General features: G+C 36.7%; 1 protein-coding gene across 7 annotated transcripts in view; it reads left to right on the forward strand.

The window, feature by feature from the left end:
* Positions 1 to 16,198, forward strand: part of GOLGA4 (golgin A4) — a 118,974-nt gene that overhangs the window by 81,743 nt on the left and 21,033 nt on the right. For all 7 annotated transcript variants that reach the window (XM_050780268.1, XM_050780269.1, XM_050780270.1 and 4 more), the window contains 6 exons: positions 551 to 672; positions 1,098 to 1,228; positions 7,147 to 7,260; positions 9,248 to 9,268; positions 9,771 to 9,839; positions 11,082 to 11,157. In XM_050780268.1, the coding sequence (XP_050636225.1) occupies positions 551 to 672; positions 1,098 to 1,228; positions 7,147 to 7,260; positions 9,248 to 9,268; positions 9,771 to 9,839; positions 11,082 to 11,157 (533 nt within the window). The remainder of the gene's footprint in view (positions 1 to 550; positions 673 to 1,097; positions 1,229 to 7,146; positions 7,261 to 9,247; positions 9,269 to 9,770; positions 9,840 to 11,081; positions 11,158 to 16,198) is intronic.

The raw sequence follows: 16,198 nt of genomic DNA on the forward strand, positions 1-16,198 counted from the left end.
ATGGCAATCCTTAATGAAGTCTCCTTCTTTGTGTGTGTGTGCCTAATACAGTTATTTTAAATTATTTGGGTAAGTTTCACCAGCCCAAAGTATTAAACATAAATCCAGTATGTTAAATATGAGGAGAAGTAAAAACAATTTAGGGCAAGTGACAGTGTTATTCCATGTCCATTTAGGGGAGAAAAACCTTTTCTTGTGTACAAGATTCTGGTTATTAGGGACATATCCAAGTAATTATTTTCTTTTCGTTTCATTGTTTTTAGTCTTAGCAGTATTATTATATAACATAGATGTGTTTTGAAAAAAAATTAAAATGGAAAACAAAAAATTCTGTGGTCCCTAGGACCACTCCCTTAGAGGTAATCATAGTTGATGTGTCCTTCCAGAAGTGTTTTCTGTACCTGGACACACAACACACACACACACTCACTCTCTCTCTCTCAAAAATGTTTTCATACAGTGAACTCAATGCACTGTTTTGAAGACCAGGTAGTTCCTTGCAGCTTGTTCTTTGTGTGGCCACAGTTAACTGTAAAGTTTTGTTCCTCAGACAGGAGCAGGAAGATCTTGAACTGAAGCACAATTCCACATTAAAACAGCTGATGAGGGAGTTTAATACGCAGCTGGCACAAAAGGAGCAAGAGCTGGAAATGACCATAAAAGAAACTATCAGTAAGTAAAAGTTTAAGTTCCAGAAGGAACAATTATATCAGCAGAGGCTATAATTTAAGCTTATTGTTTTTGCACTTTGTGGTAAGTGCATTAAGTCATTAAACTGGAGGAGAAGAAATCTTTGCCCAATAACGTTCTCTATTGGGAACCTGCCCTGCCTGGCAATGACTTACCTTAAGGAGAGGGGGAGCAGGTAAAACAATCGGAAAATATTAGCTAAATAATTACCTTGTAAAGACACTTTTGCTCAGGGAAAGGAAACGTTTGATCACTGTTGAGTTAGATGTCTCATTAAACATCTTACAATGCTTATATAAAACTAAATATCAAAATTAATTGGAATGAGAATTGTTACTGAAACTGAGATGTAAATATTAACTCTTGACTAATGTGTTTTCTTGCCTGTGTCCATTTTTATTTATTAGATAAGGCCCAGGAGGTGGAGGCTGAACTTTTAGAAAGCCATCAAGAAGAGACAAATCAGTTACTTAAAAAAATTGCCGAGAAAGATGATGATCTAAAACGAACAGCCAAAAGATATGAAGAAATCCTTGATGTTTGTACCTTATTTCTTCTCTCTCACTTTTGAAATTTAGCTGTAATAGATTTCGTGGTAGTGCCGAAGATTTCCTTTTCAAATGTGTTTTTTTGAACGAAAAGTGGTTTTTTTTTTTTTGACTCAGTATTATTCAAATTAGTACTGTTATATGCAGATTTATAAAGTTGAGTTGATTTCTGCCAGGATTGTAGTTTCCTGATGAGATTCTGCTAACCTGGCAGCACAGTCCCCTTGTTGCTAGTATTGAAGCAACAGTAGATACTAAAAGAAAGAATAGTTTCTTTCCCATCTGCCTCACAGAGTCTGACTGAACTGTGAGGGAACCAGACTAAAAATCAAGACCTTGTGCTTCAGTGAAGTCTAAGTAATGGGGTAGTGAGTGTATATTTAAATGTGGCTGCTTAACTTAGCTAGAATCTTTCTGGGAGGGCCAGTTAACTTTATCTCTACCCAGTATGTGGAGGTTGTATTGGTCTCAAGAGAAAAAAACTGGGAAAAAATGGAATTTGTAAGCCAAATCTTTTATATTTAATGGAAGGTTATTTCAAAGTACTTACTCTACTTATGCCATGTTGCAATTTGTAGAATATGCCACTAATGCATTGCCATTAGCAAAATAAGATAAGCCCTGAAGATATACCATGAAGATAAATCATAAATGCTAGTTAGTACTTTGGACTCTAAGAAAACATTTTCAAATGTAACACAATATAAATTGTTTTTGGTTGGCTTACAGATTCTGTAGTTACTCTAAGCCTTATTTCACTATATGCTGAGAATCTTTTGGTGATTAAGAATTTATAAATCAAAGAATCATGCCTTAACTGACTATGTCAGCAGAAGTCTGAGTCAGGAACAGATTCTAATAATTATTTTAAATGTAATTGAAATGGCTAAAATTCCAAGATATAACACATACCTATAAATGCCACCTTTTATAATTCTTGAGCTTTATATATCATTATGAAAAGATTTAAATAATTTCACGTTTTCTTATACTTCCATAGAGGATATATGTGCTAAGTTTAAAAAAACAGTATTATTTCTTGAATGCCTAGAGAATGTTGGAATTGGAAGATACAGTAAAGCTAGTTTAGTTCTACTTTTTTTTTTCTTCTGTTTTTGTTTTTCAGAAGGAAAAGCCAGCTCAGTATAGTTAAGTAATTTCGCTAAAACTACATAGTGAGTGGTAGAGCAGTGATTCTTCATTAGCTTTACACATTTTGTAAAAAAAGACTTCTTCCTAACAAAGGAACTTAGAGAAGTCAGTTATATATCATGGATAATTAAGTCAGGGAGATTCATTTGCAGGGAGTAAATTGTGCCATAGCTCTAGAATTCCCTTTTGTGAGCTATTTCTCTGTCTTGGGATGTGTGGGGTAGCAGATGGTAGACTTTTCTAGAGTCATGACAGACCTTTTAGGTAGAAGGTGAGGGAACAAAGAGACAGGTTACTGTATACCCTTTGACATGGTTCTTCCTTAAAAATCTGCTGTATTTTAGGGAAGTTAATGAAATTGTCCTTCAAACTTCAGGCTTAGAGTAGTAGAGCAAGTGGACAGGAAGTAGAGGGTGGGCAAGGGATTGGCATGGACTCTTTTCCAAGTTCCTTCCTGTGCCTTGGACCAGCACTGCCTTTGGAAATATAATGCAAGCCAGCCAGGCACGGTGGCTCATGCCTGTAATTCCAGCACTTTGGGAGGCTGAGGTGGGTGGATCACCTGAAGTTAGGAGTTCAAGACCAGCCTGGCCAACATGGTGAAACCCCATCTCTACTAAAAATACAAAAAATTTGCCAGATGTGGTGTCATGTGCTTGTAATCCCAGCTGCTCAAGAGGGTGAGGCAGGAGAGTCGCTTGAACCTGGGAGGCGGAGGTTGCAGTGAGCCGAGATTGTGCCACAGCACTCCAGCCTGGGCGACAGAGACTCCATCTCAAAAAAAAAAAAAAGCAAGCCACAGATGTGAGCCATATTGTAATTTGAAATTTTCTAGTAGACACATTTAAGAAAAAAAGGAAACAGGTAAACTTAATTTTAATAATATCTGCTACCAATGCAATATAACCAAAATAGTATCATTTCAACATGTAGTCAATATTAAAAATATATACATACATATAAATTCTTTGAAATTCACTGTGTTTTTATATTTCATCTCAATTTGGAATAGCAACATTTGAAGTTCTCACTGTCCACAGTTTTAGGGTAGCTAGTGGCTACCATATTGAACAGTATAGCCTTAGACTTTCAGCTGCCAGGACTTAGGACTGACTTTGTAATTAAATAGCCAGTCCCCATCCAGATATCCCCAGATATACCTTATCCTGAAGAAATTTTTTAAAAAATGCAAATACTACTAAAAAGGGCTCAGCAAACACCATATTGCTTTGATTCAAAGACATAGTCTCTATGACTCTCTCATTTAGAAATTTCTGGGATTGGAATTTCGTATGGGATTTGTATGTATTATGTAGTAGTGTTTTTTACCCCTTAAAAGCTATTATCAGATTGGTGATTTGTCTCAGTGATGACGTTGTAGAATGCTGCATTTTTGTCACCTATTAAAATAATTCTGTGATTTGTTAATAGCAAGTTTGAACACAGGCACATTTTCATTTTTCTACTTTGAATGACATTCTTACCATTCCTCCATTTGAAGAAGCTGGAAACTTTTGACATCTTTAGTTCCCACTTCCTATGTCTCTAAACACCATACACATATATATTCATGTACCTATTTGGTCATTAAATCTGCTTCTCTCCCCAGCATAATTATCTGACATATAATGGGCTCACAGGATATGGTTTGAAACATCCTGAGAGTCATGTTGCCTGTTGCTCTTCTCTGAACTCTGCTGCTGCCACCACAGTCTGTGCTGCCATTTTTTCATCTGGCCCGATCTGTTGTATTAATGTCCTACCTAGTTCCCTTACTGCAGTTTTTTTTTTCCCTAACATAGTCATCTCTGTCAGAGTTATTGTCTGTCTGGAAACAAAGGCGTGAATTTATTACTTCTCCTAAATATGTGCAGTGGTTTCCCATTGTCACAGTGATACCTCGTCCAGTTTGTTCTGTGTTCCAGCCAAACTCAACCATAGCTTGTTCTTCTCCAGATGTTTCCTTTGTACATGCTTTTCTGTGTGCCTAAAATCACATTCTCAGGCTTCATAAAATAATGCAGGCGTTACCATCTCTCTTTTGGCTAAAAAAAATGTTGGGGAGCAGGTGTGTGTGACTGGGCTCAGTGGCTTATACTTGTCATCCCAGCACTTTGGGAGACTGAGGCAGGAGGATTGCTTGAGCTTGGGAGGTCAAGGCTGCACTGAGCTGTGAACGTGCCTCTGCATTCCAGCCTGGGTGACAGAGTGAGACCCTGTCTCAAAAGAACAACAACAAAAAAAAATTAAAATTTTTAATTTTTATTTAGAAAAAATTTTTGAATCAAATGTATTCACATGGCTTAAAGATTAAAATAATATTAAAAAGTATTCTTGGAGATGGCATATATGTATAATGAAAATTGTACCCATTCCTCCTCTCTGTGTTCTGTGTCCTCTCCCTCTTCTCCCTCCACTGGCAACCATTAGTTTCTTATACTCCAGTGTTTCATTATGTAAATAAGCAAAAATGAAATATATTCTTATTTTTTTCCCCTTTCCTACTCAAAAGGTAGCTTTTTGAATATGCTTTTCTATGTTGTTTTTTCACTTGTTCATTTTTTTTGAAACCTCTTAAATATAATTAATTGCATCTATGTTCCTTGGTACTCATCTATATTTGTTACTTATGTGATTTTTGTCATATACACATATGTGTGTAGGAATGTATTAATAAATTTATCCTCTCCCTTAGATTATAAGCATCCCTCTAGAGAAGAGATTTTGTTCTTCTCTAGTCTTGAGAATCTGGCCTAGTGCCTGGCACATACTAGCACTTGATAAATTTGAAGGAGGTGACACATGGTGGAATTCATTTGGGAGGAGGGCATGGTGACTTACAAGTTGGAGACTCACAAGTAAGGGTGCCTAATCTCAATCTCAGAGCAGTCTCACTTGGAGACTATATTAGATACAAAAGGCTGCATTAGATACAAAAGGCTGCATTAGATACAAAATTGGTTTCTTTTTAACACTGACTGTATTTTAGTGATTTTGTTTTGGCATAATAACTAGTCTTCAAAGCATAACCTGTCATGTATATACATAAAGATTCAACATAGTTTTTCTTAGTGTTTTTACTTCAAAGCAATAATATACTTTTTTTTTTTAATCTTAAAAGAAGACTAGAAGGCCTTTATAAAGGAAATTACATAACTGTTACTTCAATTAGAAATGACACATCAAAGATTCTTTTCTAATTATTGGGGGGATTGCTTTAAATTAGTATCCCACAGTTGTCAAAGGAAATGTCAGACATAGCTAATTGTCATATTAGAAACTGAGCGTGACTAAACAAGTAGCTCTAGAGGTTATTCTTTCAAACAAGGCTAAACCACATTGACACAACCATACAAGAAATGTCAACAAACCAAGACAGCAGTGACGTATTTACAACAATTATGGGTTGATGGTGTTTTAGAGGTGGAGGCCAAATTCATGTGTGCCTCAGTGGGAAGATATCTAAGATATCTGAGGATATCTAGTAGAGATCTCTGCTATACTTATGTTGAAAAAAGGGATTTGTTTTTGCAATTAAGTCTAAGAAAATTTCATGAAAAGTGGTATTTAAAATTAGATTTTCCAAATGTCCTATGATTCATTGCCTTATTTTGTGCCATAGGGCCTATGTTTGCATTTGTTTTTGAGAATGATGTTTCTGTTTTTGGCAAGTCAGGATCTGTTGAATCCGATACCTGTTTGTGATTGTTTTTCCTGTTAAGTCTCTTGCTCAGCAAACACTTGCCCTCATTACTCAAATAAGATCAATATTCCAATTCCAAATATTATTTTAGCACAAAGGTTATTGCAAGATTTATAAGAATAAAGAGAAGTCTGGGTTGCTCTGTACAATAAATCATGGCAATGACCAAGACAAATGAAGGAATGTAAGGATGGAAAACAGCCTTTTACCAGGGCAGTCAAAACAGAAGAGAGGACAGTTCGTATGCCAAATTTTATAAGTAGGAATATTGAATCAGTAAGTCACGTATTGCTCTTTCTAATTCAGCCTTGTTTGTTTTTTGCAGTTTGGGGCAAAGGAAGTCATTACGTTGCTTACCAGCACATTGGACAGTAACTAATTTTTTTTTTCAAAAATAGATTTTAGTAGAACATTTTACCTCAGAGAACCACTGGTAGGGGTGGATATATAGGAGATGTGCAGGCTTGTCAAATTAGAACAAAGGACTATCTGTTGATTTATGCAGCCTAACTAAAGAGGGTGAGAAAACTGAAAACCCCGTAACTTCTGTGATCTGTAAATTGCCATCTGATTGGGTAGTGTTGTGTATAAAAATATCTACTACTTTATTTTAATGAATATTTTCTAGAAATCAAATTCCAATATAGAAAAGGCTGAAATCTTAAAACACAGGCTATGTATTGTAGTTCTGTCACAATTCTGTTATATACCTAATTGTTGCTTAAACCTGGGAACCCTAGTTTAAGGGGAAATAAACAGCTTGATGAGCTTTTTGGGATGAGAAGAGAGGGAGTGAGGGTGAGAAAAATGATATCCTATGAATAATGAGCATTGGAAAGGGCTTGGAGTTTAAAGTGAGGCATGAAGGAAGGTGTTTAGAGCACAATAATGAATTAAAATAAAAACAGTAGTGTGTGTCTCAAAAACTTAAATGTTTATTTCCTTACAGAGAGAGTTTTCTCTACACCATGTTGCCTCTCCAGAGTGCTTTTTTGATGTGTTCATTTACTAATGCTGCTGCTGCTTTTTTTTTTTTTTTTTTTAATCCTAAAGGCTCGTGAAGAAGAAATGACCACAAAAGTAATGGACCTGCAGACTCAACTTGAGGAGCTGCAGAAGAAATATCAGCAAAAGCTAGAGCAGGAGGAGAACCCTGGCAATGATAATGTGAGAGGAGTTTGAGTTTGCTGCACATGTTTTTTGAAAACATTGTCATTTCTGTGATTTGACTAGCCTACTAACATACATACATATTTATCTCATTTAATCCTAACAAAAACCCTTTGAGATTTTTACCTCTGTTTTATAGACAGATAAACTAATGTTCAAAGAGATTAAATAAAATGTTCAAGCTCACACAATAAATGTTGTGGTGAGGATTTAAACCAAATCTACCAGACGTCAAAGCCTAGGCATTTTGTTATACCAATGCTTCTCCATCTTTTCCATGGAAACAATAGCGGAGGAAAGTGAATCTTACAACCCTGGAGCATAGCTAAAAATAGTCCATCGTAAATGTAATACGTTTAGATTTTTGGGTTTTTGTGCTAAAAATTCACGTTAATTTTATATCCTACTCTGTAATATATCCTTAGTTGTAGTCACATAAAAATGGTGTTTTTAGTTGTATACTATTAAGAAAAACAATTTCTTTCTTTTTGGCCAATGGACCAGATGCAAATACAATGTGATGATTTGGGAAAATTGGACTGAATTCAAAGAGCTTGCAAATCTAAGCAAATCTAAGCTTTTTTTTTTTTTTTTTTTTTTTTTTTTTAAGAGAGTCCTAATCCTTAAGTAAAATCGTCATTATGAAAGGTAGACCATGTTTACTCCGTGCTTTCTTGTCCTGCTGTGCACCTCAGCAGCACACACCCACAGTTGGAGCAGGCTGCCACTGTACTTTTCTACTGCCTAAAATGTTCTCACTCATCCAGGATGGTCTTTTCATAGCACAGTCTTGCGGGTAATGGGAAAGTGGGTGGTCACTATGACTTTATCCTGGAGAGGATTTGTTACAGAATGTCAGTTACCAGATAACAATTTTTTACACAACCAGTTACATGGATGACTTACCCACAGTGCAGAGAAAGGGCCTCTAAAAAGAGCTTTCCTTCTCTGTCACTTAGTAGGCATATGTCAGGTGTAAGCACTGAGCAAGCTGAGAGGACCATTTTCTGTTTCTTTAATAGCTAGGTTAGTTGTGTTTAAATTTTCTTTACTTTCTTTCTTTTTTTGCCGTTTAGTCATGTAGTCATGACTTGAGTATTCCAGGTGCTATTATATATTACTTCTTTTGAGAAAATACATGTTTTTAACTAACTTTTCCTTAGTATCAAAGTATTAATATTGGATATAGTAACATTTTAACTTGTGTCAGGATGCCATAGAATATTGAAACATTATGAGATATTAAGAAGGACTTCTGAGTCCTTTATCTTGTGTCATAAGAAAGGTAAGAAAATAGCCTTAATTTGTCGGGGCGTGGTAGCTCATGCCTGTAATCCCAGCACTTTGGGAGTCCGAGGTGGGCGGATCACCTGAAGTTGGGAGTTCGAGACCAGCCTGACCAACATGGAGAAATCCCATCTCTACTAAAATTACCAAAAAAAAAAAAAATCAACTGGCCATGGTGGCACATGCCGGTGGTCCCAGCTACTTGGGAGGCTGAGGCAGGAGAATCACTTGAACCAGGGAGGTGGAGGTTGCAGTGAGCTGAGATCGCGCCATAGCACTCCAGCCTGGGCAACAAGAGTGAAACTCTGTCAAGAAAGAAAGAGAGAGAGAGAGAGAGAGAGAGAGAGAGAGAGAGAGAGAAGGAGGGAGGGAGGAAGGAAGACTTAGTTTTTATTTCTACTCTAAACATTTTTTTTTCTGTTTTATTCTTCATAAATTTGTTTCCTTCTGGAGCATCTTCTGGTGCTTCTAGATATCTTAAATTGCAATATGTATTTAGAGTATAATATTTTGTAAAACAAAACAGACCATTTGTTTAGAAGCACATATTTAAAGTTGCCTTACCTCAAGTCTGACCACTTCCTTGAGACTCTTAACCCTGACTTCTTATTTCCTTATATCTTTATAGTGCTTTGTTTTACTGTTTCTTATAGCTATTATTGTATACACTCATGTTCTTTCTTTTCCATTTTTTCAGGTAACAATTACGGAGCTACAGGTAAGACTAGTTCTTTTTTTTTTCTCTTTTTTCCTTTGAGCCAGAGTCTCGCTCTGTCACCCTGGTTGTTGCCCAGGCTGGAGTGCAGTGGTGCAGTCTCGGCTCACTGCAACCTCTGCCTCCTGGGTTCAAGTGATTCTCATGTCTTAGCCTCCCAAATAGCTGGGACTATAGGTGTGTGTCACCACGCCCGGCCAATTTTTTTTAGTAGAGATGGGGTTTTGCCATGTTGGCCAGGCTGGTCTCGAACTCCTGAGCTCAGGCAATTACCCCCCTCGGCTTACCAAAGTGTTAGAATTACAGACGTGAGCCACCACACCCAACCAAGACTTGTTCTTCTTTGAATTTGTCTGAAAGTTGTGCATTTTAGGAGTATTCAGTGTTACAAGTTAAAACATAAAGAGACTATTTTAACAAGGAAAAATTTCCAAGCAGTACAGAAATGTGTCTGGGCAATAATGAAACCTCTGTGCATTTCAGATCTGACTTTTTGTTCTTTCAGACACAGCTAGCACAGAAGACGACTTTAATCAGTGATTCGAAATTGAAAGAGCAAGAGTTCAGAGAACAGGTACAGGCCTAATTGGTATCTTTTATTTTGAACTAAAGTTACGTTAGTATGTCCTTGGATCTCAGCTAATTTTTAAATAGTTGGCTTTGAAATTTTTCAGTCTTACACACAGGAAATTTTATGTCCACATCCAGAGGTACTAGAGGTTTTCTTTATAAATTCATGATCATATATATTTAAGCAAGAACATTTGTATCATGTTATTTTTAATGCCTAACTTTTTTTATAACAATTTGTATAATGTATAGTAATTTATGTTCTACAAAGAAGTTATTTTTTGCTTTTATCAGAGAGAAAATAGTCATCTATCTTTGGTACTTTTTCCAAGTGATTTAATTGTCCTAATTTAATTCGCCCATATATTATTGATGGACAATATATGTAAGTCAATTTAAATAGGACCATGTGGTACACCTTCAAGGATGCACAGTACACACATACCAGGATATGTGGTATATGATCTTTAGTAAAGTCTTTTTCCAAACTCTAGGAGAAATAGTGCCTCAAATCAGCAGACTGAGTTTGAAGGCTAAATCTCCTGGGATTTTCCCAGTTCTTTTAAAATTCATACAGACAAAAATCTTGATAATTGTTAGAACTGAGTGATGGATAGGTATATGAGCATTAATTGTGCTATACTTCCTTGGAATATGTTTGAAATTTTTCATAATATTTCTAAAAATTTCATAAAGATAGGTCCCAATGTGACTTTATTTTTTGTTTCACCAGTGATTTAACTTTTCCCATCTATTCTCAAGATTACTGCTTTAAAATTCTTTTAACATCAAATCTTGAAAACTGCCCTAGCATAACAATTTTTATATTAGTTATTTTTATTGTGCAAATATACACATTAAAAGTTACCATTTTAATCATTGTAAAGTACACATTTCATTGACATTTAGTTTATTTACAATGTTGTGAAACCATCACTGTTACCCAGTTCCAGAATATTTCATCACCCCAAAGGGAAACTCCATACCCATTAAGCAGTCACTCCCCATTACCTCCTCCCCATAACACCTAGCAGCCACTAATCTGCTTTCTGTCTCTATGGATTTGCCTATTCTGGGTATTTCATATAAATGGAATAATAAAATACCCGACCTTTTATGTTGGGCTTTTTTTTTTTTTATTTTTTGAGATATAGTCTCGCTCTGTCGCCTGGGCTGGAGTGCAGTGGCATGATCTCATACAGTTTCCCTGCGAATCTTACATGGTCTGATTATTTGTTATTTTTAGATTCATAATTTAGAAGACCGTTTGAAGAAATATGAAAAGAATGTATATGCAACAACTGTGGGGACACCTTACAAAGGTAAGGATGATCTCGTATCATGTTATTCACTGTTATCTTTTATTGGTGGATTTGTGCATGATTTTTATTTTTGTCTTTGCTAATTTATATTTTTTCTCATTAAAAAATTTTTAATTTTATTTTTTCTTAATTGACAAATGCATATATGTATTGTGTGCAACATGATATTTTGAGTTATGTATTCATTGTGGAATGGTTAAACTAAGTGCATTACCTAATATATTACCTTTTTTGTGTGTGTGTGATGACAACACTTTAAAATCTACTCTTTTCACAATTTTCAAGAATACGGTATATTGGATGGGGAATAATACAGTACATTAACTATCGTCAATTTTATTCTTATTACATTAACTATAGTCAATTTTATTCTTATTCAAACTATTATAATCATATTTTACAATAGATCTTTTGAACTTATTCTTCCTTATTGAACTGAAATTTTGTATCCTTTGGACAGCATCTCCCACTGCCCACAGTCCCTGATAACCACCAGTTTACCCTGCTTAAGTTCAGCTTTTTAGATTCCACATATAAGTGAGATTATGTGGTATTTGCCTTTCTGCAGCTAGCTTATATCACTTAATATAATGTACTCCAGCTTCACCATGTTGTTCCAGTGACAGGGTTTTCTTCTATTTGGAGGCCGAATAGTATTCCCTGTGGTTAATCTGTTTTTAACAATGAATATATTTTACCTTTTAACAGCTGGTTTTAAGGAAAGAAAGATAGTAAGCTGGCGGGCGCAGTGGCTCATGCCTGTAATGTAATCCCAGCACTTTGGGAGGCCGAGGCGGGTGGATCATGAGGTCAGGAGATCAAGACCATCCTGGCCAACATGGTGAAACCCCGTCTCTACTAAAAATAAAAAAAATTAGCTGGGCATGGTGTTGTGCATCTGTAGGCCCAGCTACACGGGAGCCTGAGGCAGGGGAATCACTTGAACCTGGGAGGTGGAGGTTGCAGTGAGCCAAGATCACACCACTGCACTAAAAAAAAAAAAAAAAAGGAAAGATCCACTCACTTCCCAAAGTGTTGGATTACAGGCGTGAGCTACCACACCTGGCCCAAAGGATTTTAAAGATGAGCTTGAGTCTTTATGTGGTAATTCCCTTGAGATAATCGAAATCATTGAATAATCTTATATAACACCCATTCTCTAAAGTTCAGTTTCGCTACCTCACTGTATTAAGAATAGTTTTGTTTTGCTACATGTTTTGTAAACCTTTCTGCTTTCTCATGGGAAGCATGAGGACATAAAAGCCATTTGGCATTCTTTTCTTTTGTGGTTTTGAAAGCTCTCATTGCTATCAAATAATGTAAAATACTACACTACACAAATTTTAACTAAATTAAAAGGCTTGCTGTCGATCCTTTCCAAACTGGAGCTCCTCAAAAAGAAGTAAAAAACAGCCTGGAAGTTTCCTATGCTCACTGCAGAGATGATTCTTGCTGCAAAGATTATTTACTATAGCTAAGTCACTGTATATGATTCTCAGCATAGAACTAGGCTGAATCAGCCTACAGCCATACCACCGTGAATGCTTCCAATCTCATCTGATCTCAAAAGCTAAGCAGGGTTGGGCCTGGTTAATATTTGTGTGGAAGAACTATACTGAATCAATACTCAGCAGTGCATAGAGAATAGTGTCGATTCCTTTTATTTTCCATTTAAGAATTTCCTACATAATTTTCTTTTTTCTCAATTTTGTGAATACGTGTATACAATTTAATAGCTAACTCATAATACTAAGTGCTAAACACTTATAAACACATTTTTGTCTTTTTTAAAACATTATTTTTCTCAGATTTCTGAAGGATAATATAGCTTATCTGCTCATTTAATCCTCTTAAAAATCCAAGCAGTCTGGTGCAGTATGCACATTAATCTCTTCATCATGCTGCCTCTTTAAAGAGTAAAATGAGGCCAGGCAGGGTGTTTCACGCTTGTAATCCCAGCACTTTGGGAGGCCAAAGTGGGTGGATCACTTGAGGCCAGGAGTTTGAGACCAGCCTGGACAACAGGGTGAAACCCTGTCTCTATTAAAAATACAAAAAATTAGCCAGGTGTGGTGGTGCACACCTGTAATCTCAGCTACTTGGGAGGCTGAGGCAGGAGAATCACTTGAACCTGGGAGGCGGAGGTTGCAGTGAGCCGAGATCACGCCACTGGACTCCAGCCTGGGCAACAGAGCACAACTCTGTCTCAAAAACAAATAGAGAGTAAAATGAGCACCTATCTTGTAGTACAAAATAAAACATTCCTAGTTCTTTAGAAGTCCCTGTGTGTTTGCCTTTACAATATCTATCCCTCTCATCATTTTTACTGTTTCCCCTGACTTTTCTTAATCATTATCTTGTTCTTTATCATTTACACCTGTATTTATATTTTCAAGCAATATTTTGTTTAGATTTTGTTTGCTTTGTGAATTTATGTAATTCAGTCATACCATAAGCATTCTTGTATGACCTATTTCTTTGGCTTAATATAAGGTTTGAGAGTTACTCAGATTGTGTGTAGTTGTGGTTCACTCATTTCCATTATATTAATTTTGTGCATTCTTTTTCATTTTTCCTAGTACACATGTGGAAATTTTTCTCTAGAATATATAATAAGAATGGAATTGCTAAGTCATAGGATATATTTTTGTGCATATTCCATATTAGGTTAAGCCAAACTGTTTGCTGTATCTTTTGTAGTAATTTCCACTTCCATCAGCAGTGGGTGAGATTTCTGACCACTCTAGCACCTCATCAGTGCTGGATATATATATATATATTTTTTTTTACATGGAGTCTCGCTCTGTTGCCCAGGCTGAAGTGCAGTGGCGTGATCTCAGCTCACTGCATCCTCCACCTCCTGTGTTCAAGCAATTATTCTGCCTCAGCTTCCCAACTAGCTGGGAGTACAGGGGTCCACGCCCAGCAAATTTTTGTATTTTTGGGAGAGATGGAGTTTCACCATTTTGGCCAGGCTGGTTTTGAACTCCTGAACTCAGGTATCTGCCTGCCTTGGCCTCCCAAAGTGCTGGGATTATAGGTGTGAGCCACTGTGCCTGGCCTCATAAATGTTCTCTTTTGGTGGTGATAAATAGTTGGTTAATTTGAATCAAGAGCCAAACAGTGCTCATACATTACATTTGATTGATAAATTACTTAAGTCTGTTTTGAACTTTAGGTCCTTCTTCACCTTTGCTTTTATCATTTATTTGATGAGAAAACCAACTTACTTGTCATATAGAGTGAACCACATTCTTAATTTTCTGGATTCCATCTCCATGGAGTCCTCTGTCCCCTGGTAGGTAGAACTAGAGGCTTGATCAGATTTAGGTTTGATTAGCTTTAGGTTTGCATTGACAGTAGTGCTTCATGAAGGAAGTTGTGTAATTCTTGTTGTCTTATATCAAAACTTTCATGACATATTTACAATTTTAAGATCTGCCACCCAGTTCCAGGTGTGATCCATCACTTTTCACCAGATTTTAGCATCCATTGGTAACTTCCCTGATCTGTTACTTCAGTAGTGGTTGCATAATGGTGTTAGTAAAATTCGACCATTTCTTGTGCATATATTAATTGGAATTCTTCTATAAATAGGAACTTTTCCACATTATCTATATGGTTACCTTGAGGTACAACTCAAACAAGAAAAGCAGGATAAATTTCAGTTAGTCCGAAACTGGTAAACAGAGTTTATCCTGCTTTTCTTGTTTTTTTTTTTTTTTTCAGTCAGAGTCTCAATCTGTCATTCAGGCTGGAGTGCAGTGGTGTAGCCTTGGCTCAGTGGGACCTCTGCCTCCTGGGTTCAAGCGATTCTCATGTTTCAGCCTCCCAAGTAGCTGGGATTACAGGCGCACACCACCACGCCTGGCTAATTTTTGTATTTTTAGTAGAGACGGGGTTTCGCCATGTTGGCCAGGCTGGTCTCGAACTCCTGACCTCATGTGATCCACCCACCTTGGCCTCCCAAAGTGCTGGGACTATAGGCATGAGCCACTGTATCTGGCCAGTTAGTCTGTATTTTTGAAGATCTGTTTCTGGCACCTCTAGTGTGTTTCATTGATCAGTTTGTCTATGCCTGCTCTAATACCTCACTGTCTTTTTTTTTTTTTTTTTTTTTTCTTCAGTAGAGATGAGGTCTCTCTCTATTGCTCAGTCTAGTCTCGAACTCCTGGCCTCAAGTGGTCCTCCTGCCTTGGCCTCCCAAAGTGCTGAAATTTCAGTAGTGAGCCACCATGCCCAACCTTCACTATCTTAATAACCATCACTTCATAATAACTCTTGATGTCTGGCTGGGGAAGTCCTCCCACTTTTTCTTTAAGAATTGTTTAACTATTCTTAGCTCTTTGAATGTCCATACAGATTTTAAAATCACCTCGTTAAGTTATATACATGCATACATATACATTCTTGGGAGGATTTTGATTAGGCTTACATTGAATTTATAGAAAAGTTAAAGAGAATTGGAATTTATATGGTATTGATTCTCCAATCCATAATCACAGTATACCTCAACATCTACGTAGGTCTTCAATGTCTGTCAATAATGTTTCTTGGCTGGGCACAGTGACTCATGCCAATAATCCGAACACTTTGGGAGGCTGAGGTGGGAGGATCACTTGAGCCCAGGAGTTCGAGACTAACCTGGACAGTGTAGTGGGACCCTGTCTCTAGAAAAAAAAAGTTAGCTAGGCATGGTGACATGTACCTGTAGTCCCAGCTACTTGGGAGGCTGAGGTGGGAAAATCACTTGAATCCAGGAGGTTGAGGCTGCAGTGAGCTGTGATCGCACCATTGCACTCTATCCTGGGTGACAGTGAGACCCTGTCTCAAAATAATAATGTTCGTTGTTCTCAGTAGTAATCTTGCACCTCTTTTATTACATTTATTCGTAGATGTGATTGTAAATGTAATATTTATTTTCTAACTAAATGCATATTTTAAAGGCATTACGGCATGATGCATTTTTTGAGGAAAATCCAAGCAAGCTTATGTTTTAAAATTATCTGTAACACACAGATAAAATTGTGTTAAATGTCAA

Source organism: Macaca thibetana, chromosome 2, assembly GCF_024542745.1.
Source record: "Macaca thibetana thibetana isolate TM-01 chromosome 2, ASM2454274v1, whole genome shotgun sequence".
NCBI lineage: Eukaryota > Metazoa > Chordata > Mammalia > Primates > Cercopithecidae > Macaca > Macaca thibetana.